This window comes from Tachypleus tridentatus, chromosome 1 (genome assembly GCF_004210375.1).
Source record: "Tachypleus tridentatus isolate NWPU-2018 chromosome 1, ASM421037v1, whole genome shotgun sequence".
NCBI lineage: Eukaryota > Metazoa > Arthropoda > Merostomata > Xiphosura > Limulidae > Tachypleus > Tachypleus tridentatus.
The window spans coordinates 59,634,406-59,662,185 of record NC_134825.1 but is presented as its reverse complement, the minus strand read 5'-3'; the positions used below and the strand labels follow the sequence as shown (position 1 = coordinate 59,662,185).

The 27,780-nt window shown below is 34.0% G+C and overlaps 1 protein-coding gene across 2 annotated transcripts in view; it reads left to right on the top strand.

Annotated features, from left to right (window-relative positions):
* The window catches only part of LOC143249622 (glypican-5-like), a 137,111-nt gene that overhangs the window by 37,098 nt on the left and 72,233 nt on the right, over window positions 1-27,780 (top strand). For both annotated transcript variants that reach the window (XM_076499787.1, XM_076499798.1), the window contains exon 3: window positions 4,574-5,268. In XM_076499787.1, coding sequence (XP_076355902.1) covers window positions 4,574-5,268 — 695 coding nt within the window. The remainder of the gene's footprint in view (window positions 1-4,573; window positions 5,269-27,780) is intronic.

Here is a 27,780-nt window from a genome sequence, read left to right as displayed (position 1 = left end):
TTATACGAGTAATTTTTCTAATTATGAGGCACTTTTACTGGTACAGGTTTTATTTAATTAATTTTTTAAAAATATCATCTCCCTGAAGCATGCTGTAATGTTTTTAGTGTATTATTATGTCATAGTTGCATTAATTACAAAATTAACATTTCTTTAATTGGTTAACCTTGATCATTGACTGACATCTTTATTGAATATTTCGACCACCGCTAGTATAACGGTATGCCTACGGATTTAAAACGCTAAAGTCAGGGGTTCGATTCCCCTCAGTGGGCTCAGCAGATAGCCCGATTTGGCTTTTCTATAAGAAAACACGTGCCCGGCATGGACGAGCGCGTTAGGCGTGCGACTCGTAATCTGAGGGTCGCGGGTTCGCATCCCAGTCGCGCTAAACATGCTCGCTCTTTCAGCCGTGGGGGCGTTATAATGTCACGGTCAATCCCACTATTCTTTGGTACAAGAGTAGCCCAAGAGTTTGCGGTGGGTGGTGATGACTAGCTGCCTTCCCTCTAGTCTTACACTGCAAAATTAGGGACGGCTCAGGTTTCTCCTCTTGGTTGGGGGTTGTGCAGTAGGCTAACAATCTCTTCACTTAAAAAACCAGCCTGTTAATGAATCCGCAAGCGATTGCGGCCATATATTCCTTCATGGAATCGAGTGGCATAATAATAATAACAATAATAATAAGAAACACACATACACTTTATTGTATATTTATAGAAAAATTAAGAAATCGTAAATGAAACACAATTAGAATTTAATTAAGAAATCATATGTAAAACAATTTTTTCAAAATATTTTTCCCTGAGTGTCATTTACGCTTATAAAACATTTTTGCAATGTCGTGTAAGTTCGAACTGCTGTTTCTCCCTCCTCTCTCCTATAAACAGAGACATTGCTCATTCTTTTAAGACTTATTGTACTCATGACATACGTTTTCATTTTTTAAAGACAGATGAGGCAGTAGCCGCTGACCAACTTTATCATCGTACAATGTTTGTTATCTACTTTTAGACTAAATCTGGTGACGTTTTCAACTGGACATCAAGCCGATCAAAATTCAAAAATTTTTATACAGTTTTTATAGATTTATATTTATTACCACTTCACCATTTGGCCTGCATGGTTAGGTGGTTAGGGCGGTCGACTTGTAATCTGAGGATCGCGACTTCGAATCCTTGTTTCACCAAACATGATCGCCCTTTGAACCATGGGGCCCTATAACGTGACGGTCAATCCCACTGTTCGGTGGTAAAAGAGTAGCCCATGAGTTGGCGGTAGGTAGTGATGACTAACTGTTTTCATTATAGTCTTACACTGCTAAATTACGGACGGCTAGCGCAGGTAGCCCTCATGTAGCTTTGTGCGACATTCAAAGACAAACAAACTTCGCTATTTGCAGATTAGATTAGGAGGTTTTTCTATATGTATCAGTACTAAAATTGTTGGTTGGTCACACCTACTTTCCAGATATCCAGTTTGGAAGTCTAATATTTTAAAGTATTGCACTCTGAAGTATCGTTCATATTCAAATTGGATTGAGGCTTTTCTATTAGCGAACATTTCTGGTGGTATTTTGTACCTTGGTAGGATTTGTTTCTCCCTCTGCTGCTACAGCTTCATGAGCAAAACCCATCAAATACAGACTCTTGATTTTGTTGCCTGTAAAACTTTAGCTTGGGATGTTGCTTTTGCTGCAACTTGAATAGATGCATTTTTGGCTTACACTTGGGTGTGCAGTTGTCCAGGAACACTGAATACTAGGTGAAATATCTTTAGTGCAAAAAGGTACATCTTGTAAGCGTAGGTTAACGCAATGAACCAAGCAATGTACTTTCATTACAACTGATTCTTCTTCCTGAGTTTGAGTACAGTGGCCTTACATATTTAGGACACCATCATATGCTTGACCACGACATTTATTGACAGGAGGTGAGCTTTTTATTAATACATCTTTAAAAGCATTTGTTATAACATGAAATTGTGATAGATGCGTGACCATGAATCCAAGTGGTTCTTCATGTATCTCATTCTCGTCATTACTGTTAAGGAACTGACATTAAAATGTTTCTACACTGCGACATTAGTAACTTCATGAGCAAATAGAGAGTAATACACCGAAACTTGAATATCCTCTAATGAACTTCTTAATGTATTATTTCCTATTAGCGTTATAAGCTCATTTACAATACATTTCTTCTCATTGAACCGTTGTTTCAGTTTAGAACATTCTTCTCTCTAAGTGTCATTAATTAAAGCAAGTTACCTTCAACTTCATTTTGACATTGTATGAAAAATCCCGTTTTAGTAAAAACATTGGCGATCAGAACTAAATCGTTAGACTTGTGCGGTGTCTAAACTGCACAAGCTTTCCGTGTTTGTGAAGTTGGGTAAATATATCAAGGCATTTTATCACTCCTGTCACCTTGTTAATTGCTTTCTTCTGAATATCACGGTTTTGATGATCTTTTAGCTATTCAGTTGTGTTCTTCCAATTCTGAAATTTCTCTTCTGTGAAAGTTTTTCAGCATTTTTGTTAAGTGACATCAGATTTTCTTTAACAGCATGGTGGGAATGGTAACAGAATAATTTGTTTTCTATTCTACGCTGTAATCGTGAAACCATTCATGTTATAGCTTTCTAGTCTTCAGTTTGTCATTTGATATGTACTATTTGTCTCTTCTTGCAAGGATAGCAGGGTAACATCGTTGGAAAGGTACGTTTTTCATTTGGCAACACTTTGCATTGCGTATCACATGAGTACACACATCAACCTGAAGATAAAATGCCATCATGTACATTTTTTGCCAATCATGAAATATTAAAATTTATACAGGTAAGTAACTTTCTGTAATAAGTCACCTGTATTTATATATTATAGCTTGCATTCATCCGATGCGTATATGGAAACTCATTCACCAATGAAACTATTACACAAAATATTATTCATAAACTTTAGTATAAATAGAAAAAAAACTGGTAAATTTTTAAACTTGTACAATAATTAGTCTAAAGACAGCTTTAAAGTTTTATATGGATAAATATCTAGAATATGAAAGAAAAGTTACTGTAAAGATACAGTGAAAATAATAAAAACCACTTGTGTGATAAGGATGTGTATACAGCCTTCACCAAGGATACAACTTAGCAAGTGATACTTTAATTAATTTTATTAACTTACTTTGTCTGTTTGTGTTGCAAAAATAGATTATTTCTAGGCAATGAATAAGGACTTATAACGCACTCGTGATATGGCTGAAATAGTTACTAATTTTAACCTTCCATAACTAGTGTGGGGTACATCTTTGTTTGGGTATATTTAGGTAATGTTATTTTTTAAATTTTTATACAGTTTCTGCATGAGGTTGTTCCCAGATATTTAAAGGAAAAAAAACTTTCAGACTTTTCATAATGTAAAGATTGAAGGGTACAAAGGGATGTTGTGTCAATTCGGGGAATCAGATTTTCTGTCTTCAATCCCGCTAGCATGAATATCTTATATAGTGCTATTTACATTGTATCTAGTGCGCTGCCGAGAGATAAAACTGGCCACACCAAAAAGAGATAGGTAATTTCTCCTTTGAAGAAGAATTGTCTTTTATTCACCTAGTCCACTTTCCCAAACCATAAAAGATAATATGAGCTACTGGTCATTACTGACTGTTGGCTTGAGCTTGTCTGATGGTCAATATCTTAGCAAAGTCTATTGCTGATTTCTTGACTGAACAGTGAAGTTAACTTTGGGTTACAATGGTCACGTGAAATGCAGATGCATGCAGAACATGTTGATAATTTTTAAAAGTATGTCATTGATAAGGCTGTAGAAAACTATGATTACTCCAGGATTCAAAGTTGGACTCTGATCATGAGGTCATTAGTATTTATAATATCATGTCAGCTGAAGTGGAGGAAGACATACGTATTATATAACTGAGTAATTGTTAAGAGTCAAATGTGAAAATGCCAGTGCAGAAGCAATTAGCTAGCTCTAATGAGCAACTGAGCACCAATGACGAGTTTTAATTGTTATGGCTGGGATAAATTACTTGACAAGCAATAAGGTCAGAGAGTTGATTGAAAAGCCAATAAGTGAAATAAAGTTGTATTCCTTACTTTCCAAGCAATCAAGCGGTGTCTCATGATACGATGTATACGTGATTATTTATAGTTATGATAGTTAATTGGTTGAGAACCTGATACAAAAGTTGGTTGGTGTTCTGAACTGGCAAGATAGAAACGAATAACAATAATTTGGAAAATCTACTTGCATAGCACGCACATGATTTGCTACAATTCTTCTTTATTTATTAAGATTGAGGTTAATCTAAGTTATTTCTTAATGATAAGGTTAGTCCCATGAAATTACATTAAAGAAACTAATGAATGTAAAATGTTCTTAGTTAGCGTGTATATGAAAAACTCACCAATAATACTTTGGAATGAATGAAGTTTGGCTAAATTGTACTGTAATATGATGTCAGTTAGTAAAAATCACGTCTGTAATTTTGTGATTTGGATTCCATTGGTTGAATCAGGGGAACTTGATTATTTAAAAATGGTTTATTCTTTACAGAAAAATTTCAAGATATGACAAGGCTTGCAGAAAACAACACCCAAACCTTGTTTTCCCAAACTTACCAGAAGATGGAGTCTGTAGCTCGTTTACCAACTGAGCAGTTGTTTGCTGATCTTCTGGCTTACCTGAAAGGTAAGGACATTAATCTGGAAGTGCACGTTGATTCCTTCTTCAAATCTCTCTTACCCATTGTTTATTATCATATTATCAATCCAGATCTGAAAGATGTCAGTGATGACTACAAGACTTGCTTAAAAGAGAAAACAACGGAAATAAAACCGTTTGGGGACAAACCCATGCTTATTTCTCTTCAGATTGTTCGTTCATTTGACGTCGCTCGTTCTCTTCTACAAGCTTTGAATCTTGGTGTAGAGGTTATAAATACTACCGAACACATGGACTTTGGGCCAGATTGTAATAAGGCTCTTGTAAGGTTAACGTATTGCGCTCATTGCCAACGGTTAGTTTCATCCAAACCGTGTAGTGGATTCTGTTTGAATGTGGGTCATGGATGTTTAGCTAAAGTAACCGAACTTGAAAAACCATGGAGCGATTACGTGAGTGCATTAGATCGGGTGGCAACTGGAATGGCTGATTCCTCCAATATTGAAAAAGTGATGAATCTTCTGGATACTAAAATATCAGAATCTATTATGTATGCGATGGAAAATGGACCAGAAGTGACAAAAAAGGTAAGGTAACTTAAAAACTTGTTAGGTATTCGTCTGACAAAAGTTAGCAATGACATATTGCTAGTAGAAATTAGTAGAACCACGTTAGTCTTCCAAAGAAAGCAAGAGAGAGAAGAGAAACTAGTAATTTATTTGTTGCCATTAAAGCTGTTGAAAATTTCTTTTATTTTTACTGATTGCAGCTGATTGTGGTATATGTAAACTAAACGAACTACATTAATTTTAACTATCAGAGACCCGCAACATATTTGTGGTAAAATTAGTATCTTTATTGCAATATCACTTCTATACGTGTAGTATCTCTGAAATAACATGAAAGAATTCTAATCGCAGACACCGAAATTTGCAAATTCACATGTCTTAGCCATAACAGTAGTTAAATCTTTATTATGTACGGCCTATACTTGTTAGAGGTAAATTAACATTGTTAATTGTGTATGTTATTAGCTTTAGTTTGTTTAAGGCAAAACTCACCGTACTTAATAATATGAACAAATAAATTTGTGCATAGCGATTACCTAGCGATTTGTTTACCTAGCGATTTATATCATTATATTAAATTGTCAGGTGATTATGGTGCTCGCATCGCAATCTGAGGGTCACGGTTTCGAATCTCCGTCCTACCAAACATGCCCGCTCTTTAAGTCATGGAGGTATTATAATATGACGGTGAATCTCACTGTTCGTTGGTAAAAGAGTAGCCCAAGAGTTGGCGGTGGGTGGTGATGACTATTTGCCTTCCCTCTAGTCTTTCGCTACTAAATTAGGAGTGGCTAGCACAAATAGCTCTCATATAGCTTTTCACAAATTTCATAACAAACCAAACTTGTTAAAAAACTTTAATAAGCTTTTAATATGTTGGTATACAAAATGCCCAGTAAGTATATGCGCATGCGGTATTAGATAGTAAGCTGCGCACACATTTTTAGGACAAACAAATATTGTGTATTTTTTTATAACTAGCGTATAGATCGTCAAAAAATGGCGAAGCTAATACTAACCCCACCCCAGAATATAATCTAACTTCACATTACATAGGTAACTAAAATAAATAAATTTTGTGAAATGAAGCTTGACCAACAAAGATACAGAAAAATTCAGGCGCGGCAGTTAAAAATCGGTAAATTATTTTATGAGCCAATCAAAATAAAGATTATTTAAGAACTGAATTTGTTGCGTATTCATAGAATCATTGTTAATAAAAATCAGTTAGATTAATAACTTCTAATATGTAGAAAAAACAATACGTTTTGGTTACACTATGCTCCAACAGTGGCTTTTATGTTATGTTAGTCTACGTTCTGAAGGTAGAAAATGAAAAGACAACAAAAACTGGAAAATATTTGTTGTTTGTTAGTTTAGTTTCCGTTAAAGGGATTTTCTTATTTAAACAGTTGGTGACATAACAGTAATTAGATTGACTCAGAAACGATTTAAGTGTAAAATGTGAATAGATATTTTTACTTTCATAACAAATTTCACGCAGTTGTTTCTTGGCTAAGTGATTTCAAACACCGTATTTACTTTTGGCTTATTATATCAACACTTAATACACTTATAAGGTTCCACGACACCCTTTCACCCTCGTCACTACAATCTTATTGGGCATACAGTAATTGAAAAAGTCTATCTGGATAAATGGATTTTGGCTTTTGTGACTCTTTTTATTTCGAGAAATAAAAAGTGATGAGCTTTTATATAGGTTAGATGCGCTATAATTTCTATTTTCTGAAACTAAAATAATCATTAATAAGTTGAAATAAAAAAGAATAACCTAAACAGTTTTTGATCTTACATTTAGTACAAATCAACAATTAAACCTGCAGAAACATGCAGTTTACCTAAAAAAAAAAAAAAAGGCTTACAATAAGAAAGTTCTGATGTTAATGGTTAGAAGGTTTGAAACACAGTATTGGCTCACTGAAATCAAAACTTGCCTATTGTAAAAGTTGATGTTTTTGTATATTGAATTAATTATTCACTCCAGTAAGGTTTTCATTGATCTTTAGTATATTTGAAAGTTATTTTAGTATATTTATTGAATGTTAGTTTAATTAGCGTTACCTTCCTTATCTCCTATACTCAACCACTTGCTTTCATTACGTTAGTTTTGTCATTTAATCTAGATCGTCATTCCCTGTTTTGTTGGTCATCTCTTTATAGAAGCACTCTGCGTGCGTTAACTATATGTAATTCCATATTACTGACAAAACGTAACAAATAGTTCCGTTGTTCAACATTGCATCACTACTAGACTAATAATAACTTTTAACACACCTTTTTCTTGAGGCGTGTACGAAGTTTCCAGCAAGTTTCTCAGTTCCCTTCAGTGGCACAGCGGTGTGTCTGCGCACTTACAACACTAGGATCTAGATTTAGATAGCCCACTGTGCAGCTTTGTGCTTAATTAAAATCAAACACATTATGTACCGAATTCCTCTATGGACAAGGCCTTTTTGTTGTGAAAGACATTATAGGTATTTGACTGCTAAGTGATGGGATAAGATAATAGTATTAAAACCGCTATGTTTTGAAATTTGTAAATTTGTTTAATATTTAGAAAGGATTAGATACTGATAAAACTCAACTGAAATTAATAATTGGATCAAACTTCAAAGTGTAACACAAAGTAGTAATGGGCGGAACAAGTCACACCCACTTTGAGGTTGCACTGTTTCAAAACCATGAAATATTGTAATATTAACCCACCCATTTTTACTTTCTAATTTTTTATTTAATATTTTGTTTTACATTTGTCTCAGTTTTTTTTTTATACCGAGTCTCGAGAGTGCCTGTGCTCAAGGCTCATCCTTCTTGTAGCTTTTCTTACATCTATCTCTCGACATTTCCTGACTTTTTCGATATCTTTACTAAAATTTTTTTCTATGTAACCAGTGTGGCAGGTTTTTCTTTGATTACATTAATGGCTGAGGCTTGTTTTGCTCAGCATTACTATTTCTAACTTATCTCTATTATTGTAATAATGCTTGCTCTCTTCCCTGGGATAAAGACTTTTCAAGATTACCTACACAGGACGGTTTTATTTCTTTGAAAGGCATATTTTAGAAATCACGCTGCTTTAGGTTTTAGGCACAACTTTAGATGTCAATAGGTCATACTTATCGTTTTTATTTTAAGCCCAGAGCACTCGAGCAAATCCGTGTCAGACCTCAGCGGTGGTAGAGTTCATCCTTCCGTAGGAGACCCACGTCTTAGGCACCGATTGCTGTAATATAATTGCTTTCTTCAACACAGAACCTTCGAGTCAGATGTATAGAGCTGAAAACTTTGCTCTCAAGTGTTAGATCATAGTTAGAACCTAGATCTAGATTATCTAAGAGTCCACCTTTTTTAATGTAGTTGATACAACTTCAGGCTGATCACGTAGGGCGTGTGCATAAACAATTGTGCATTCGCTCGTGATATAAGGTCGAGATATTACTTGGAAACTCACAGAGCGCTCTCGTAATCATATAATATGACTACTAGTGTATTGTTAGCTCGTTAGTAGGTTTTAAAAATGGTTATTGTTGTTGCTTGTTATTACCAAGGTTATAAGTAAAACCAAGAAAACACTTTTAAACAAGGTAGCATAATTTAATCGTCTTCATTTTGATTTGAATAAGGTGAAGACAGAAAAGAAGTATCTAGAACTAAGGACAAAAGGACTAAGCTGTTGGCCAAATCTGGTGTGTTTTTTTTCCACAGCTATTCCAAAGGCTGGAATGTCACGTTATGTTTCTAAACAGATCTAAATACTTGCATCACAGTAGAAACAGCAGCTTCACATCTGTTTTAGGACCGAAGAAGTAAGCAGTCAAGAAACGGTAAAATTATTGCTCTTGTTGTTGTTGAAGAGGCAAAGCATGTGCCAAACAAAGGTTGATGTCACTAGGATTTGACAACTACAGTACATACGTTAATTGTGAATGCATTTTTATATTTTAGCTGGTCTAATGCTCTGCACAGCCACAAGGTTAAAACTGATGAGAGCCTATAGGAACATGGAAAGTTTGAAATCGGGAAATGTAGAATGTAATCCTTGTAACCAGTTAGTAACAACATTTTAGTAGAATGTAATCCTTGTAACCAGTTAGTAACAACAATTTAGAAGAATGTAAACGTAAAAAACAATGATCTTTGAACAAAATTATTAGTATTTTGGCCCTAAATTTTAGGCCTTCAAGTGGCACAGCTGCATGTGTGCTAACTTACAACGATAGAAACCGGGTTTCTACGCTCCTGGTACTCGGAACACAGATAGTTCATTTTGTAGTTTTTGTTTAACTATCAAAAAGCTAAAACTAAACAAAAAACTTAAACTTTTAGTACATACTGTATGAGGAATAGCTTTATTCTTCAGAGGCAACTACGAAGAAGTTTAGAGGATACCAAGATCTAATGGCATGGATAACTATACTCAACCACATGTTAATTTCAAAGTGTGCTCAATATGCGAAGAGCAAAAGGCCATCTGAAAAAAAAAGTTTTAGATTTGGTTTATATAAATACGATAAAGTCGATTCACGCATAAGTTAATTAAAGGCGAGTGACCTCTCGCAAATTTTATTTTACCAAGTAAAGTTCGCTTTCGTTTCATGAATTAAGAAACAGGGTCATAATTTCTTTAGTTCCGGCTGATCTCACTTGTCTGGTCGCAATAATGTGTCGCCAGTAAAATGGTTGACTCGTGGCTTCAACGAAGGAAAATTAATTTCGGTACTGTGATTGAGTGTTTGGAATCAGATTTTGATTATTTGAGGATTTTTTATGTATTATGATAAGATTTATTAAAGATGAAATAGTGTGTAATATTATTTTATACGAAGAATTCATATTTGCCAAGAAAAAGAAACATTTTGCTGGACTTTTAATATCGAAGCTTACCAGCTTCATGACTCAGGAAAGCTTATTTTTATTTACTCAGTGATTGCGATAAATGCCAACGATTTGAATATAATTAATGAAAATAGTTTGGGGTTAGTTAAGGTTATTTTCTCTTTGATTTAACATTTCAAAACTTATTATTCTAGAAGTAAGTTAGCGGTAAGTTCATAGGCTTAAAACGTTAAAAGCAAGAGTTCGATTTTCAGTGGTGTAGTTTTAGCTAAAATCAACAACGTTTTTCTGGAAAAACAAATCATAATTTACAAGTGCCTTTTTCGGAATATGTGTTCATCTGGTTATTACACAGTAATATAATTTCATCTTGAAAGGACATGAAGTGTTATCTTGATACAGACAGATGCTTACATATGCTACTCATGACAAAAGAAGTGTTTCATATAAGGCATTTTTAACCGCAGTTAAGCTCCAAATGGCTGCTTCGATTTGTGTTTGTCTTGTGTAGCAAAGCCACGTTGGGTTATTTGCTGTGTCTTTCGAGGGGAATCGAACCATTGATTTTAGCGTTGTAAATTTAGGTGTTAAATTTATTAAGAGATCTGACTCACCCATTGTTTTTGTTCCTTATACTTTCTTCTTATAGCAGAGAATAAAGCTAAAACAAAGTTCTTTTACATAGAACATTCTTGTAGTGATTGGACTTAATAATGGTTAAGAACAAATGAAAAACAGTTCCCTTGATATAATTATTTGTTTATTATTTTTAGATATCGCAAATAACATTAGAAATAAATAATGGTATTCTACCAATAAATTCTGTAGTTAAAGTATTTCAAAAAATCAGAGGAGTAGAAAATAGATAGAAACTGATAATGGACGATGTTTTTGTTTAGTAAACAAAAACATTTTTCCTCGAGTTGCTCAATCGAAATATTAAAACAATTATGATGTGTGTGTTTAATTTTCTCCCCTTCACAACAGATATTTAGCTTTCCGTAATTTCCACTCAACATGTACATTTCATGACACAGAACTGTAACAGGTACCCACAGGATCTCGATATTTAAAATTTGTGGGAAAATGGTTATCGCGAATCAGACGGTTAGTGGTTTGCATTCTGTTACCCAAAACGCACCACACACTTTGGTTCTCTGAGTGTGCTGAAGGAATAATGGTGAAATTCCACAATTTGGTCAGACAAGAGGAACGAAAGAGTTGATATGTGATGTTGGCTGACTTTCTTCTTTCTAGTCTATTACTTTAGAATAGTAATGGACTTCCTTCTTTCTAGTCTATTACTTTAGAATAGTAATAGACTTCCTTCTTTCTAGTCTATTACTTTAAAATTGAGAATGACGTGGGTAACTTTGCGCATATATTTGCAGACAAATTTTATTGAGGCTGGAAACAGTCTGAAATATTTTTTTAAATACAGAACAGAATATATTTAGATAATTCTAAACCCTTGCAACCAGTTTTGAGGTAACAATTCATGAGAATGATGACCACTTCTTTCTGTAGTTGATCATTATATATATTTATTTAAGTATATCTAAATCCATCACATATAAAGCAAGGTATGCGTGCTACTATTCTAATTTAACTTCACCACATGAATTGAAGGACTTATTTCTGCTAGAAAGACATTTTAATTATTCAAAACGCTTGTGAACCGCAATGATGATAATTTTCTGCCAGACTAAGCCAATTACTTAAAGCGAAATTAAACATTCAAATGGCTTTCAGTATAGATAATCGAAATATAATTTTCTTGTGCTTTTACTCATGAATATTAAAATGCATTGTTTTTTCAGTTAACTATCCACGCTATTAGCAATATTTTCAGCCGTAAACCCGACAATATCTTACGAGGTTCAGCCAGCTTAAAATATTTAAATCAGTCTTAAATACGAATTCAAAGCTAACAATGTACATTTGATTTTCTATTAAAAGTATAATAACCAAAGAAAACTTAAAATATGCTAGCTTGTTTAGGTGTTAATCTGTGCAGAAAGTTTTTAACTAGCATTTAAATATATACTTTTTTCTTATCTCAAAAATAAGTGTAAGGAGTATTATTTTGAATGATTTCTTTCTTCTCAGTCAACTCAAGATCTAGTAGTAGCAGTACTGCCACATATCGTTTAATAAGAAATCATGTCCAAAATCAGTGGACGTTAGGTGTCATCTTCAATTCCATTTTTCCTTGAAATTCTAAAGAAAACAGTTTTTCGTGCGGGGCTTTTTTTTTATAACTGTTACGGTGTAAATACCTTTCTCATAATTCATTGGTATAAAACTCATCATACCAATCACCACCAAGTTTATTGTATTTCAGAAACCGTGATGAACTGTGTATTGAATGAAATGCATCTTCGGCAATATATATAGCGTGCGTAGTGTGGTTGAAGTAATATTCACTTTTCTTCTTGAAAAAAGGCCTAAGGGACTGAACAAGGAATCCAGTGTTAAAAGTATAATAGGTTTAAAACCCAGTGTCTCATTACAAATATAATTCACGTTGTTTTGGTTAATAAAAGCGTTTCTTCATTTGGTTGGTTTTGTTAAATTTTGCGCAAAGTTTCTCAAGGGCTAACTTTACCAGTCATCCCTAATTTTGAAATGATAGTCTAGAGTGAAGGCAGCTAGCCTATATCGTCTACCGTCAAATTTTGGACTACTCTATTACCAATAAAAAGTAGAATTAACTGTTAAAGTATAACGTCCTAACAATTGAAAGAACGAGCATTTTCGGTGAGAAATTTGAGTACGTGACAAAGGTGACTTACGAAAATTGTGCTTAATAATGGTAATCTGTGTTTTTAAGTGTTTCTATTGATTTTAACTTGTTTGAATGGTTGTTTTGGATTGCTTAAATGTTTCTCAGTATGTTATTTCTGTTGATTAAGAATATGAATGATTTTCCAGAAGTACGCTGTGTTATTGAAATTTCTATTACAACAGATTTTATTGATAATACTTAGAAAAGTTCTTTAAAAATGTAAGGTGTATTAACTGTTGACTTGTTTACTGTGCTGAGTGAGGCTCAGTCGATTTGATTTTTGTCGCTTCGAATAATATGTAGTAAAGGAAATTATGATAATTAAATAACTTAAGGTCATGCCATTACATTTTAGCAATCATCAGCGGTCGTAAACAGATTTCCTAATCTCTTATGTTCGTTTAAGATTTATTCTCTACATATAAACTTCTTACATTTTAAATTATCTGGTGCAGAAAAAAACCTTCACTTGATTATGGTGTTTTTATAAGATTGTTTTTATTTGTGAGAAGCGTGCTACGCGTATTGCTGTCTTGAACAAATTTTAAATACTATGTAACAAATTTGTACATTTTTATTTACCTAAGGTCTGAATAAAACAACATATGATTCAAGATTTAGATGTATTTATACTAAAGTTATACAAAAATGTTTAGAAGTGACTTGCGACTTGAACACTTTCATCTAACAAATCCCACTCCTTGAGCCCAGATGTCAAAAGCTTGGCATTTGACTTTGTTAGATCAAGATCTCTGATCAAGTCATTGAGGTCTCTTTGGTTGGGGTAATATGGGTTTCGCTCATCAGCTGCACTTCTGAAATTGTAATCTGGATTGAATCTTTAACGTCTACTTCATCTTCTGATTGGCTGTTCTCTTCTGAGGATGGCTGCTTTCTCTCAGGGAGCTCAGAGCAGTGTGCCACTGGGGCGACGGAAGGTTCGGATACATGATAGCAGATGCATTCTTGTCAGCCTGACGTTTGGAAGGGTCCACCATGCAGAAGTAGCAATTGCTTGAATGGTCAGTGGGTTCACACCAAATTCTTGAAATATCGAACTTCATGGCTCTCTTTTCCCCTCTGTACCATCCTGCAAAAGAGCAAAATAAAATTGTTATTATGAAGAATAAATTTATTTCATCCACAACTAATGTGTAAGAGGTTCATGCAAAATATTTTATTTGTGATATTTTTTCTATACTATTGGAAATTAAAAAAAAAAAGATATTTAAATTTTAAAAGTCTAAAATTTGTATAATATGAAATCTTACAATTCAAGCAAGCAAAAAAATTATCCGTCTTACCTTCTAGAGTTTTGTTGCAGTGCTCACAGGTAATATGAGGTGCCCAGGGTTTGTCTTGATCCCTAACAGGCATACCGAAATGTGCATTTTAGGCTTTACACATTTTAGCAGATGCTGTCATAGAGTATTTTTTCGCTCTTGCCTTGATAAATTGGTTACATTCATAGCAGAATGCGTCTGCAGAACGCTTGCAGCTACTTGACGCCATCTCTGATAAAATCAGATAGACCTATGTGTTCACTTAGGCAGCTAAAGCTAAACAGAAGTGGTGAGCCCCTGTTTATATATTGCTATGGAATGTTCTAGAAAATTCTAAAAGGTTTTTGAAAATTCTCGTAAGTTCGAGAAAATTCTCTGTCACTTATTCAGCACTGAATCTACCTGGAATGTTCTGGAAAATGGGTAAATTTGAAAATTTCATTACCCAGGTCACAAAAGCAAAGTTTGAAGAGTAAAATAGGTCTTTTTTATTTACTTTAGGAATAAGCCAATGGGAAATACTACTTTTTGCCCAGAAACAAGAAAAAGTTAAAATTTTATTACATAGTGTAATTTAAAATAATAGAAAAGGTAAGAGGAGTAAGTGTTCAACACATGAAGTTTTCTTTTTTTTGGTTATTGAATATTTCAATATAAACTATGTAACAAGAACAAAAACAGAATATTTAAAGTAAATCGTTCCCTGGTGTCTTAATGGTAATCTTGAAGGCTTATAATGCTAAAGTTTATTATTCGATACCTGTGATTAGGAAAGCAAAGCTAGCTTACAAATAAAACAAAGCAGAAAACTAAATAAATTACAACTTCTTGATAACATCACATAATTTCTGTGTTTGATATTGAAACGTATCTAACTTGTTTCCTGTGTTACATGTTTCGTATTGTAGAGGGGGAGGGGTGGGGAGAGAGAGTTAACGAAACAAAACTCACTGTCCATGCCCGTGCAGTCGAAAGCAAGCTCAGTTGCGTCTGTTTATATGTTTGTTTCTTATGTTTCTTGTGCGTTTTACTGTTCTAAATAATGTTTGTTCATTGTAATTGATAGTTTGTAATTTCCGTTGAATTAAAAAAGAAAGGCCTAGCATGGTCAGGTGGTTATGGCATTCGACTCGCAATTTGAGGAACGCGGGTTCGAATCTCTGTCACACCAAACATGCTCGCCCTTTCAGCCGTGTGAGCGTTATAACGTTCGGTTAATCCCACTATTCGTTGTCGGTGGGTGGTGATAACTATCTGCCTTCCCTCTAATCTTATACTGCTAAATTAGGGACAGCCAGCGTAGGTAGTCCACGTGTAGTTTTGCGCGAAATTCAAAGGTCAAAAACAATTAAAAATAATGTCGTCATTCGTGAGTAAACTCAAATTTATCATGTTTGCACACTGCTACCTTTTGAATCTGAAAATAAACAGTTTTTATTCTTTCCTGTCGACCTTGACTTAAAGCTACGACAACGTTGTCCATAGTTTAAATAAATTTTGGATTTTTTTATCTTTAAAACAGTGCTCATACCTATATATATTACACATACATAATCGATTACTTAGTTTCGCATAGTTGACAATAATTTTACAGAATTGAGACTTCTGGCATAGAATTACAGGGAAGACATGCAAGTGTTTACAGGGAGGACGTGAAAGTGTTAGACTTCTGAGATCGATAGACAGGTGCCATCCCAGACTTTTGTGACTTTCGGCCATAAATACGTTTAGCAGCAGGTTGTATGAAACACCACCGAAGAAAAAGGATTTTGTTATGTTGACGAAATGTTCAAATTATGTTATCGCACTTGGATGTGTAACTGACCTCAAAACCACTATGTGCCATTTAGGGAATTAAAAAAAAAGCACCTATGCCCGTTTTCCTACGTAAAGTGGGTAATTTCACCGCGTCCTTAGTATGTGACCTAGGCAACTCTGACCATACAAGGAATTTCGTGATGCTAACTACTGATGGACTTTTTTTTTTTTATATACCACCTGGAAGGCAAAACATGTTTGTTATTTGGTGTATTTGTCTGATACACACACACACACACATATATATATCCTTATGGTCTCTATGAGGGGTCTTCACAATTGTTGTGTTAGAGGGAGTTGTGAGAGGCTGTTTGCAACCGTGATAACATTCTAACCCAAATTAATACAGATATTTTAATGTCTAGAAAGCGATTCTACTTCGAGGTGTATGAGGAAGAATGCAAGGTTTCTTTGTGGATAACTTGTGAGAATGTGGTTGTTTTGGTTCATTTATGATGGAAGTTTGAGTTGTTTCTTACGCGTTCGAATTTGAAGTTTTTAGCTGTTTGCTTATTTATAATCAAATTATAATATGAATTTACAAATATCTGTCAGGTTGATAAGCCTTTATTGGAATTACATATTTCAAGAAAATAAAGACAGTTGTATGTTTCAAAAATAATTAATTTATTACAATCACCGTTTCGCTAGTAAAAGCATAATCAGACGTTTATTGAAATTTTCACACTATAAAATGTAAAAATAACCCACTGATTTTTCACGAATGTTGAAAGATTTGATGTTTTACTCTTGAATTCAGAAATTCCAAACTGTAATTTGCTTTTGGTGTATGAATCATTGACCATTCATTTATTTCCACAATCCAGCCAGTTGGATTAATAGACTTTGAAGAAGTTAAGCTTTATGATTGGTACAACGAACCAATGATATATTTAATTTTTTCCTTAAAACACGGAATTGTTGTTAGAGGATCAAGCGCTTGATTGACGTATATTTATTTATTTTCCATTATTATTCTATAAAATGTTTAATATATTAGGTTAACAAGCGATAGTTTCAACAATAACACTACTACTGACGATTATTTTGCCAGACTTTCTTACTTATTTCTGTTGATATGTCTTTCATTTATTTGTTTATAAGAAGAAGAGAAAAACAAAAATATAAGCACATAAAAACCTTGTTTGTCAAAGAAAGTTATAAAGAAGGAAGGAAAAAAAATCACTCTGTGTGTATACCAGTTTTACCATCAATACACCGAGCGCTTTTGGAAAGTAACCTTTCCTTTATAAATGGTAAAGACTTTTGACACTTATTCCTGATGAAAGCACTTCAGGTCGCTGGGTTGCGTTTTTAATTAATTCGGTTTTTTCCTGTTGATTCTGCGTATTTTTATTTTCATGAATGTTATGACTAAAATATTTTCAATCAATTTTTTACAATAGGCTAGCACAGATAGCCCTCCTGTTGCTTTGTGTGAAATTCAAAACAAACATTCATACTCAACTGTTTGGTTAATATTAAATTAAAGGGTGTTTAAGGGAATGTCAGTTATATACTGTACGTAAGTAAAGAAATAACTTTTATAGCATCGTAGCATTGGTAAAATGAGATTATCACTAGGAACATTGTCACATGAAAGGTATTCACTAATCAGCTAATTAATATAACCAGGGCAACCGTTATGGTACACTTGTCAGTCCAAGTTAAATCCGAAATAACTACAGTTGTGAAGTTGTTTATAGTAAACATGTAAGTTACCAGATTTAACTGAATAATTTAGAGTGCATTACACAGTAATCCTACTAGTATACCGTTTCAATTTCATGTTTGCTTCTTTTTTATTGTTTCGTAACAAAAGACCAAATCAACAAATGGTCATGGTTTAAACTAAGAGAAATATTTCACTAAAGAGCATTTGTGATTAACTTGTTTTTTAATAAACTCGCTTCAGCCCCTAGTGGCTCGGCAGTAATCCTGAAAGCTTAACTCTAAAAATATGGCTTTGATACCTGTTGTAGGCACAGCACAGATAGGCTATTGTATAGCATTGTGTTAAATGACATCAAATAGATACCCCATTTGCTAATTATGATCTAAGTAATAGTCAATCACTTACGAAGAAAATCCAATGAAATAAAGTCTGCGCGAACTCTCAATTCTTTGTAAGAATTTAATGTTACGTTATGTATCATTAAGTTCTCTAATTAAAATTTATTTCGTTCTGGCAAGGTCCGATCTTTATTTGAAAAACAGGCGAGCTTAAGGTGATTTTGTTTGTTTGTTTGAAGTTAAGCACAGAGCTACACAATAGGCTATCTGTGTTCTGCTCATCACTGGTATCGAAACCCGGTTTATAGCGTTTTAAGTCCACAGACATGCCGCTGTGTCACTCGGGGGGGGGGCTGTCAAGAAAGAACAGCTAGCGATTGATGACTTGTTTAACATACGTGAATGTGAATCTGAAACCACAACTAAATACTACAATGATATATTTTCTACCTGCGTCTATGCTAATATATTTTATTTCTTTACTTGTACATATTCAAAAGAAAGTTTTGTACAATAGAATAGAAAACACACCTGTTTCAAAAATGCTTTCTGAGTTTGAATTTATCAAATCGGTAAATAATGTTTAAAACATTCAGCATTGGTTAATTTTGTCAAATTAGGTAATTTTTTGTAATTTAGTTCGTCAAATGTTACCGTTTGTTTTGCTTGCATTACCTTAAGGTAAGGCTGGTTGAAACGTTGTTCGCTCTTCTATGTAAAATATTTTCTCAACCCAAACGAGCCGTTTTTGCATATACAGTTTCTTTATTGTTGTTGTTTAGGTAGAGGGAAAGCAAATATTACCATTTGAAAAAAAAAGGACAGGCTTAAACACAGCAGAGTAATTGCATAATAATATTGTTGGAACAGATGAGAAATTTTGAGACAAAGACCTGCTATAATAATAATTATATGACAGATTTCTTTTCTTTTAACCAGAGGTAAAATGTCCTTCACCCTTAGTGAAAAGAAAATATATTTGAAACATAATCATTAAATAGTTAGTCCGCTGCATAATAACAAACAATACATTATGTGTAATGTGCATTATTCATACAACTATATTAGTTTGTATATGGTGAGTTGAAAACGACTCCAAAACCTACAGAGATTGTATTGAGAGTTACGCTTAGACTTATGGGTAATAATAATATTGTTCTTGTATTAGAGCTGTGTAAACAGACAAAAATAGAAATGGTCTTATATTTGTTTAATCATAGCTATGTTCAGAGCACATTGGTCTTTCTTCAGGCTTTATTACGGATAGACATTTTAAATATAATTTAATGAAGTAGAGGGGATTCCCTAAACGTCGCTATGAGTAATTACATTACCGCTATAATTAAATTTAATAAATTTGTTCTTGTGGTTTCTAGTTTGTTTACGTCTTATGGATAAGCTCTGAGAAACAACGAATAGTATTAACTAGTATTTTTAAAGCGTTCACAAGAGGAAAAAAATATAATGTTACTGTGTGTAAGGGTGAGAAGTGTAACAGTGGTCGTGACGATAGTTTGGTTGTTGTTAAGCACAGACCTACACAATGGGCTATCTTTGTTGTGTCCACCACTGATTTTGAAGCCCGGTTTTTAGCTCTACAAGTTCACTGACTTATCGCTGAGCCTACTGGGGACTTGTGAGAATAGTGTTGATACAGTGAGGAAGAAACACAATTAAGTTGTTACTAAAACTATTGGAGAATTTAAAACATACAAATCTGGTGATATTAATGTATAAAAAGTGAGATGTTGAAATGAAAGGGGTGCAATGAAGCGCGATAGAAAGTTGGAAATCTCGCAACATCACGGTTGTAATATTGGCTCGAGATCTGGTTTCAGAAATAAAGTAGTACTCATAAACTCATGTTTGGTTTTATAATTAAATCGGTGTTTATGGCAAAACCACTAAAAGTATTTTCCACCGTATCTAATTTTGAACTGGGGATAAGAGGAAAATTAGTAGTATACTACAATCCACGTTAAGAGATCAACTGTCACTGTTATAACGCATCTGTGACTGGTAGTGCGGGAAATGTTACGTAGTGTCGCACAGATTCGAACCCAGTTCATCAGCTTCAAAATTCGAAGTTCTACTGCGACCCCAACGTACATCCAGTTTTATACCTAGAGTAGCAGTTATGATATTACCTGAAGGTCTGGTTTCATAACTAAAGTAGTAATTATGAGATTACTAGTCTGATTTCGTAATTAATGTTGTGGTTATGATATTGGTTCTAGGTATGGATTCATCAGTAAGGTAGAAGCTATGATACTGGCTTAAGACCGGGATTCAGAACTGAAGTAGTAGTTATGAGGTTGCCTAAAGATCTGCTATAAACAGTAAAGACGGGTAGGAAACAGTAAATGAGAATGTAATACATCTCAGTAAGGTTTGTAGCACCAGGGGAATGATAGTAAGTAGGAGGGTGGTCTTTTCCCTCCAGCAGAAGCAGAGTTTTTCAAGGGGCCCAGAAGGGTCGAAGCCCTACCCAGAAAATATTTTGAGCAATTACAAAACATTAAAAAATACTGTCTTCGGAGATAACATTTTACGTTTTGCCTTACATTTCATGAAAAAAAAGTTTGAAAAACAAACTAAAGCATTATTATTTGTAAGTATTAACGATGGTTTTGTTTCTTATGATTCAGCTACATATTGCAACCTCAGCAATGGAAGTACAGATGTGTTACTGGTTTAAAACACGATCTTTCCTGAACACAGTTTGAACACACTGCTTTTACTTTTATCATATTTTTCTCGAAATATGGAAAATTTACGAATAGAACTCGTCGGTAAGACAGCCATAAATTGCCGATAGATAATCACGAGGGCTCAAGGCTCTTAGTAAGGCTGGTGGTAATGATATAATGTATTAACCAACAACAAAGAAGAAACGGTAATTTTATCAAAGATCGCTAGTGATGAAAATTACAAAATGAAGTGGAAATGAACTTAAGAGTTTGCAGCTATAAAAAGTGATAAAGAAGTAAACCAGGATACGTGTTTAATTCATTTAAAATAATAAATATAAATGATGGAAACTTATCATATTTTGTTATTTACGAAAAAAGAAAATTCTGCCAATTGTTATTTTGAAAGCACTTAGATAAGGGTTTGTTGTAGATGTTGCATGCTATCTATCTCGTCGAAATTCCAGTCGAGCTCGGCTCTAGTTGTTCGCGTGTCGGACTGCGGTTCTGAGCTTTCGTGGTTTGTGTTCTGGTATCGTTAAAAATAAAAATCGTGTTTTGAACTTTGAGGACGATTGATGTATTATACGAGTGACGAACAAAACCAATTATATTGTTTGACAAGAGTAGCCCAAAAGTTGACGGTGGGTAATATTTATTAACTGCCTTACCTCTAGTCTGTCAATTCAAAATTAGAGTAACCCTCGTGTAGCTTTGGGTAAATTTTAACAAACTAAAGAGAAAATCGTTGAAAGTCGCATTTTCGGCGTTTTATCTACAAATTTAGTAGCTGTGTATGTTGATTACTATGTGGGTAATAATCAAGATCTCACAACGATTATGTTGAAAAATATTTCTTAACACTAAAAGTTTTGTTGTGATCAGTATTCTGTTAAGTGAAGTGTTTGTCATTCTGTGCTTAAAAATGTTTGTCTTATCAACGTTTAGTCGAAATGACTTTTGAATGTTAGTTGTTAGGCTACCTTTTATTCAATCATTTATTTATATACACGTAATGTCTGTGTATAATTCTAAACTTTTATTAAAACTATGACACATCTTTCTTTTAATTATGGTTTTCAAAAAAAGAAGTTTCTAAATTGCTTATAAATTGTTTGCCACAAATATATGTATCTTATGCTCCGATATATTTTTGTTTACGAAGAAACAACTTTTAAGTCTTTCAGAAGCTAAGAGGGGGGGGGGTATAGGGATCAGAAAGAAATTCCCAGGTCAATCAGTGTCGATAGCGCCTGTGGAATGTGAAGTTTAATAACATGATCTCGACGTGAGGGGGACACCTGTACGGTAGCAGATGGCCACAGGAACGGGGGAAGGAAGAAGGGGGTCTGCGAGTCTTGTCTCAGCAGTCATCGTCCTTTTTTTTGCTTGATTGACTTGAATATCTCGAGGTTTATAGTTGCAAGCTTTCATGGATGTTGTATCGGATTTGGAATGTTAAATAATTCGTTGTTAGTTGCTAAGGGCGTGTTCTTACTTTATCACTGATTGGTTGCTTGCTTGATCATTCTTTCTTTTTTATTTTATTTACAGTAGGCACGGGATGGCCAGGTGGTTAAGACACTCGACTCGTAATACGAGGGTCGCGGGTTCGAATCCCCGTTGCGCCAAACATGCTCGCCCTTTCAGCCGTGGGGGCGTTTTAATGTGAGGTCAATCCCACTATTCGTTGGTAAAAGAGTAGCCAAAGAGGTGGTGGTGGGTGGTGATGACTAGCTGCCTTCTCTCTAGTCTTGCACTGCTCAATTAGGGACGGCTAGCGCAGATGGCTTTCGTGTAGCTTTGCGCGAAATTAAAACAAACAAACAAACAAAATCTTTTTACAGCATCCACGGTTGCTTGTTTTGGCGTAGCAGTGAAATGTAGACGTCTTGTGCTTGGCGGATTAGTTTTTTGATCATAAACGGGTGTTTAACAACGTTCATTAGACCTTTTTTGAATGTTATAGCACGAGTGATTTCAAATGTTTGTTTGTTTTTTGTTTGACTATTTGTATTTCTTGTTTCTTTAATTTATTTTACTATTCGTGAAATTCTGCTGTCTTACCACATGGCACATCTCGTTCATATTTTAGCTTATCCTTCGTTACTGTGTTTTAACTTATACCATCCTCACGGACAGTACTCCATTATTTCATTTTTGTGGAACGATATGTACACAGTTTATCGTTCACTTTAGGACATCAGTAGGTTGGATATTGTATTCTTTCAACATTATTATATTTCCTTTTATTTTAGTGTTGGTCAAAATATCATATTTGTGAACTGACAACCTCTAATAAGGTGCCATCAATAAAAGATTATTTTTTCACTTGGAATACTTGCCTACTGTGGTTACTGTCAGGTGCTGGTTTTAGTTTTTCTTTGATTTTTAGTTTTGTCCTAAAAATATAAAATTTGATTTTATTTCATTTTTTGCACCAGTTATCATCACCACTGGAGCTCTCTCCTTAACACATGGTGTTTAGGGAACGAGCGCTTTACATTCCATCAGAATTGCTTAACTCATCCGCTAGAAAGACAAGCGTAACAACGTTTATAATGGTTCATGTAGTCGGTTGGTGATTTCAACTAAACCCAGTGTAATTATATCCTTGTGTGAAGTTTCAGGGATATTAGATACTGGAGAACCGCTACGCATTAACCATCATATTGCTTGCTCAATCTCTAAGAATATATGCTCTTGAAAGGGACCAAACTAATATGTTGTAGCGTATTAATGTATATCGACATATTTTTATTCTCTTCATGTGTTTAATAAAGTTGGATAAACGTAATGAAACGATTTTGCTCGCATCAGTAGAAACGATCGAATATTACATTCTGTGAGGCCATTGATAATTATAATACAATACGGTACTGTGTATAACTATAACTTGCAGCCTATTTACATAATTTAATATTTCAACTCACTGCCTGCTCTCTATATTTCGTTTTCCATAGCAAAGTATTTTATGAAGTTGCAAAAAGTTTGACTCTTTTGAATGAAATAACGCGAGTAATCAAAAACGTTTGATTAGTTTTTGTGTTTAATTATTTGAATTTCTTCTTTCTGTTGTAAAATTGTATTCATCTTTATTTTTTTTTTTACCGTCCGCGAAATACGAATGTTTATATAAGATGTTTTTAACACAACGGAATGAATATGGTCAAACTATCAAGATAAATTTATATACCTGAAGCGCATTTTTACGAACGCATTACTGTAGATAACGTATTAAACATTTTTAGTGTAAACAGGTCCAAAGAAGGTTAGTCGATTTACGAAGAAAAATGGTCTGTTTATTTAACTTTGATTATAAAGTTTTAGTCTTGGTTTGTTTTGTTTTGAATTTTAGCTACACATGCAAAGCTACACGAGGGTTATCTGCGGTAGTCGTTCCTAATTTAGCAGTGTAAGACTAGAGGGAAGGTAGCTAGTCATCATTACCCACCGCCAACTCTTGGGCTACTCTTTTACTAACGAATGGTGGGATTGATCGTCACATTATAACGCCCCCACGACTGAAAGGGCGATCATGTTTTGTGGGATGGATATTCGAATTCGCGACCCTTAGATTACGAGTCGAGCGCCTTAACCACCTGGCTATGCCAGGCCAACTTTAGTCTTAAAAACGTATTTTAGAAAGTGGAAAATGACATAAAAAAATAAGTTACGCATGAACGTGTTTTTTAGTAATTGTAAATCGGTGCGACATTATATCGGTAGTTTACTCAGTAAATACAGGATTTCTAAAATAATGCAAAAAAGAAAAGCTAATCATAGTCACCGAAATCTTTAAGTCCACTTAGGTTTAATATTAGTTAAGTCTTTAATAAGTATGGCCTATACAATATCCGATAAAGAGAAATCAACACTATAGCTTGTGTACGGGTTTTGCTTTAGTTTAGTTAGGGCTAAACTTTGCAGTACTTAATACTAGCAATAAATAACTTTGTAGTGTTATTCAGTGGCCTGACGTTAGACCTTACTAAAAAAATTAAGCTTTTAACATGTTGTTGTACAAAACGTCTGCTAAAACATATTTATATCCGTTTTTTGTTTCAAACCTTTGTAATAAAGTGTGTGTGCATGCGCATTTAAGTAATAAGGTGCATACGCACTTTCATGACAGACAAATATTGAGTATTATATAAATATATAAGGCACATTTCACCGAATTCAATAATTTGGAATGAAAAACCTGCTATCCTTAGAGCTATTTCTACGATGATGCAACGCCCTCTAGTGTACAACCCTGATGCTAGTACGTGACCTGTTAGCTTCGTCTGGAATAGCAGAAAAATATTCTCTTGGGTTATATTGCATAAAGCAATACGTGAAGACTAAGGCGTAACGTGGGTGGGTTAACTCGTGATAGAGGTGGTTGGTATCAGGTGAGGTTTTAGAAGCCTCAGATTAGTAATGATCGTGTACTTCAACAGATAGCGCTTTATCGATTATTATCAACCAAAATGTTTTAAATTTTCAGTCACCTATACTCAATATAAAGGCTTGGCAAGTTCGGAATGGCCAAAAACGAAATGTTATGCCATACAAAATTGCTCAAAGCTATACTTTTTCATTATTGCGAATTTAAACTTCGTAAAAGTTGTGCTGGTTTTATAACATAGCTTACATAATTCGGCTACGCACATTTCGAAAATAGTTTTCATTTTTATTTTTGTCACATAAGGATTTTTTTTTTTTTATGAAACGGGAAACAACTACTCTTGGAACAATGAACATATTATTCTGTTTTCGGTTATATGATTAAGTCTTGCGCACATTTCTTCTAAAGTAAAAATATCAGTTTGGCTAGAGACAGCTAAATTAAGCAAACCAGTTGTTGTTTTTGTGATTTTTTTACAATTGATTAGGAAAATATTATCAAACACAATAAATAGAAATTTTTGAATAGTATACCCTTTACATCAACTCATAAACTACTCTTATCTGGAAGTATTTAAGTGTGATCATAAAATTGAGGCTGTATGTTAGTGTGTAATCATTTTATTGAAGTTTCATATTAGTAATTGCTACCATACTACATTAATTTTAGGACATAGATAGCATGGTGTTTCTGTAGTCTTTTAAGGTTTTATATTGAACTTGGTCGTTTTTTTCAGTGTAACTAACCAAAGTTTACTTTATGTCATAATAAGGGGTAATAATCTGTATTGAACCGATTAAACTAAAACAATAACCGCATTTCTGGTGTTAATGTCATTGATTTGTTCTACGAGTTTTTTAGAATCGACATTATGTTATACAGGGTGGTGCAGAAGTCGTGCCTCATGGTGAATGTCAATAAAAACAACTAAAAAGTTTGTACTTATTTATTTATTGCTATACAAAATCCCGATGGGGGCGCGACTTTTACGTCACCCTGTAGATTTTGAAAATGCAGTTATGTTCAAAAGGTATCACGAGCTCAATCATTCCCATAAATACCTTCAAATGGCTCACTGGAAAAACTAGAAATAAAGAACAAAGTAGTTTGATATTACCTACTACTAAAACTCAACACAATTTGCTCGTATCCAGAAAATGTATAATTTAAAATATTCACAGAATTATTGCCAAATTACAACCTTGTTGTAACCACGCATATCTTTTACGTGTTATATTTATTTTTAATAATAACCGCGATAACATGAAATAATTCTATTCGTTCAATCGAACGTCTTTTATAAGCTAAGTAGTTTGCAAAAAACTATTTATACGGATGTAATTCAAATAAGTGAAAAACCATTATAATTTAAAGGGATAAAACTTGGTGGTTAATTTTCACAAGATCATAAGTTTTAAAGTTAAACGTCATTCATCTATAATATCGAAGGTTATTGAGAACTTTTTATTTTTGCTTACGTTTTTTTAAACCTCTATCAGGTAGTGTAGGTTTCTTCCTTTTTATTCCCTATTTTCAAGATAGAAATGTCTGTTGAATATCTGTCAAATGTAGCACGCGCTATTGGGCACGATGTTACTAATAACATTTTAGAATCAATTAAATTCGTGAAATTTTCTCAACAAATGATTAAACTCCTCTGGGGGTTTGGAAGAAGCTATGAAAGAAATACGTTGCGCTTCATCATGTTTTGACATAAGTAATAAGTCTCCAGGAATCGGTTGTCATCGGCCAAGGATTTTGACATGTTCACATAGAAACTGTCAAACACAGGCTCTTAGCAACATGTGTTTGCGTATATGTTGGATATTTTAAATTAATTAAATGTATTTCATTTCTGTCAGTCAGTTACGGAAAGCATTCTCTTTCAATAGCTTTGTATCGACTTCTGAGACCTTTTGTTGTTACTTTTTTCCATTGGAGTAGACACAACATGTCAGAGAAGTTATGTGTTCTAAAGTCTGAGTCTACAGTTTGAAGTTGTATGTAATTTGTTTGTTTGTTATCTCATCCCTAAAACTCGCATGTTTGCAGCAAGTTGACAAGAATATGATTTAACATACTACTACATACCACCAAATTAATGTATAAACAACCACAGTGCTTTTGGATTCACCTTTTCAAGTGGTTTTCTTCTGTAAAAATCATGTCCTCAGTATCTTTTGGCTCGGCATGGCCAGGTGGTTAAGGCACTCGATTCGTAATATGAGGGTCGCGGGTTCGAATCCCCATCTTACCAAACATGCTCACCCTTTCAGCCGTGGGGGCGTTATAATGTGACAGTCAATCCCACTATTCGTTGGTAAAAGAGTAGCCTAAGAGTTGGCGGTGGGTGGTGATGACTAGCTGCCTTCCATCTAGTCTTACACTGCGAAATTAGGGACGGCTAGCGTAGATAACCCTCGTGTACCTTTGCGTGAAAATTCAAAACTAACAAACGGAATATTTTATATTTCGTTACATCACGTGACATCTAGAACTCTTTTGTTTTCACAGTCTTTCTACGTTTTGAAAAAATGCATGTAAGTTACTAATACATCGAAGACATGGTCAAAATCTACAAATAAACTGGGTTACAATTCCGGAAAAAATATTTTAAATAAGTTTTAAACCCGCTTTTTAAGTACTGCCCTACTGTGTTTTGTAGGTTCACATTCATTACTGTCCTTC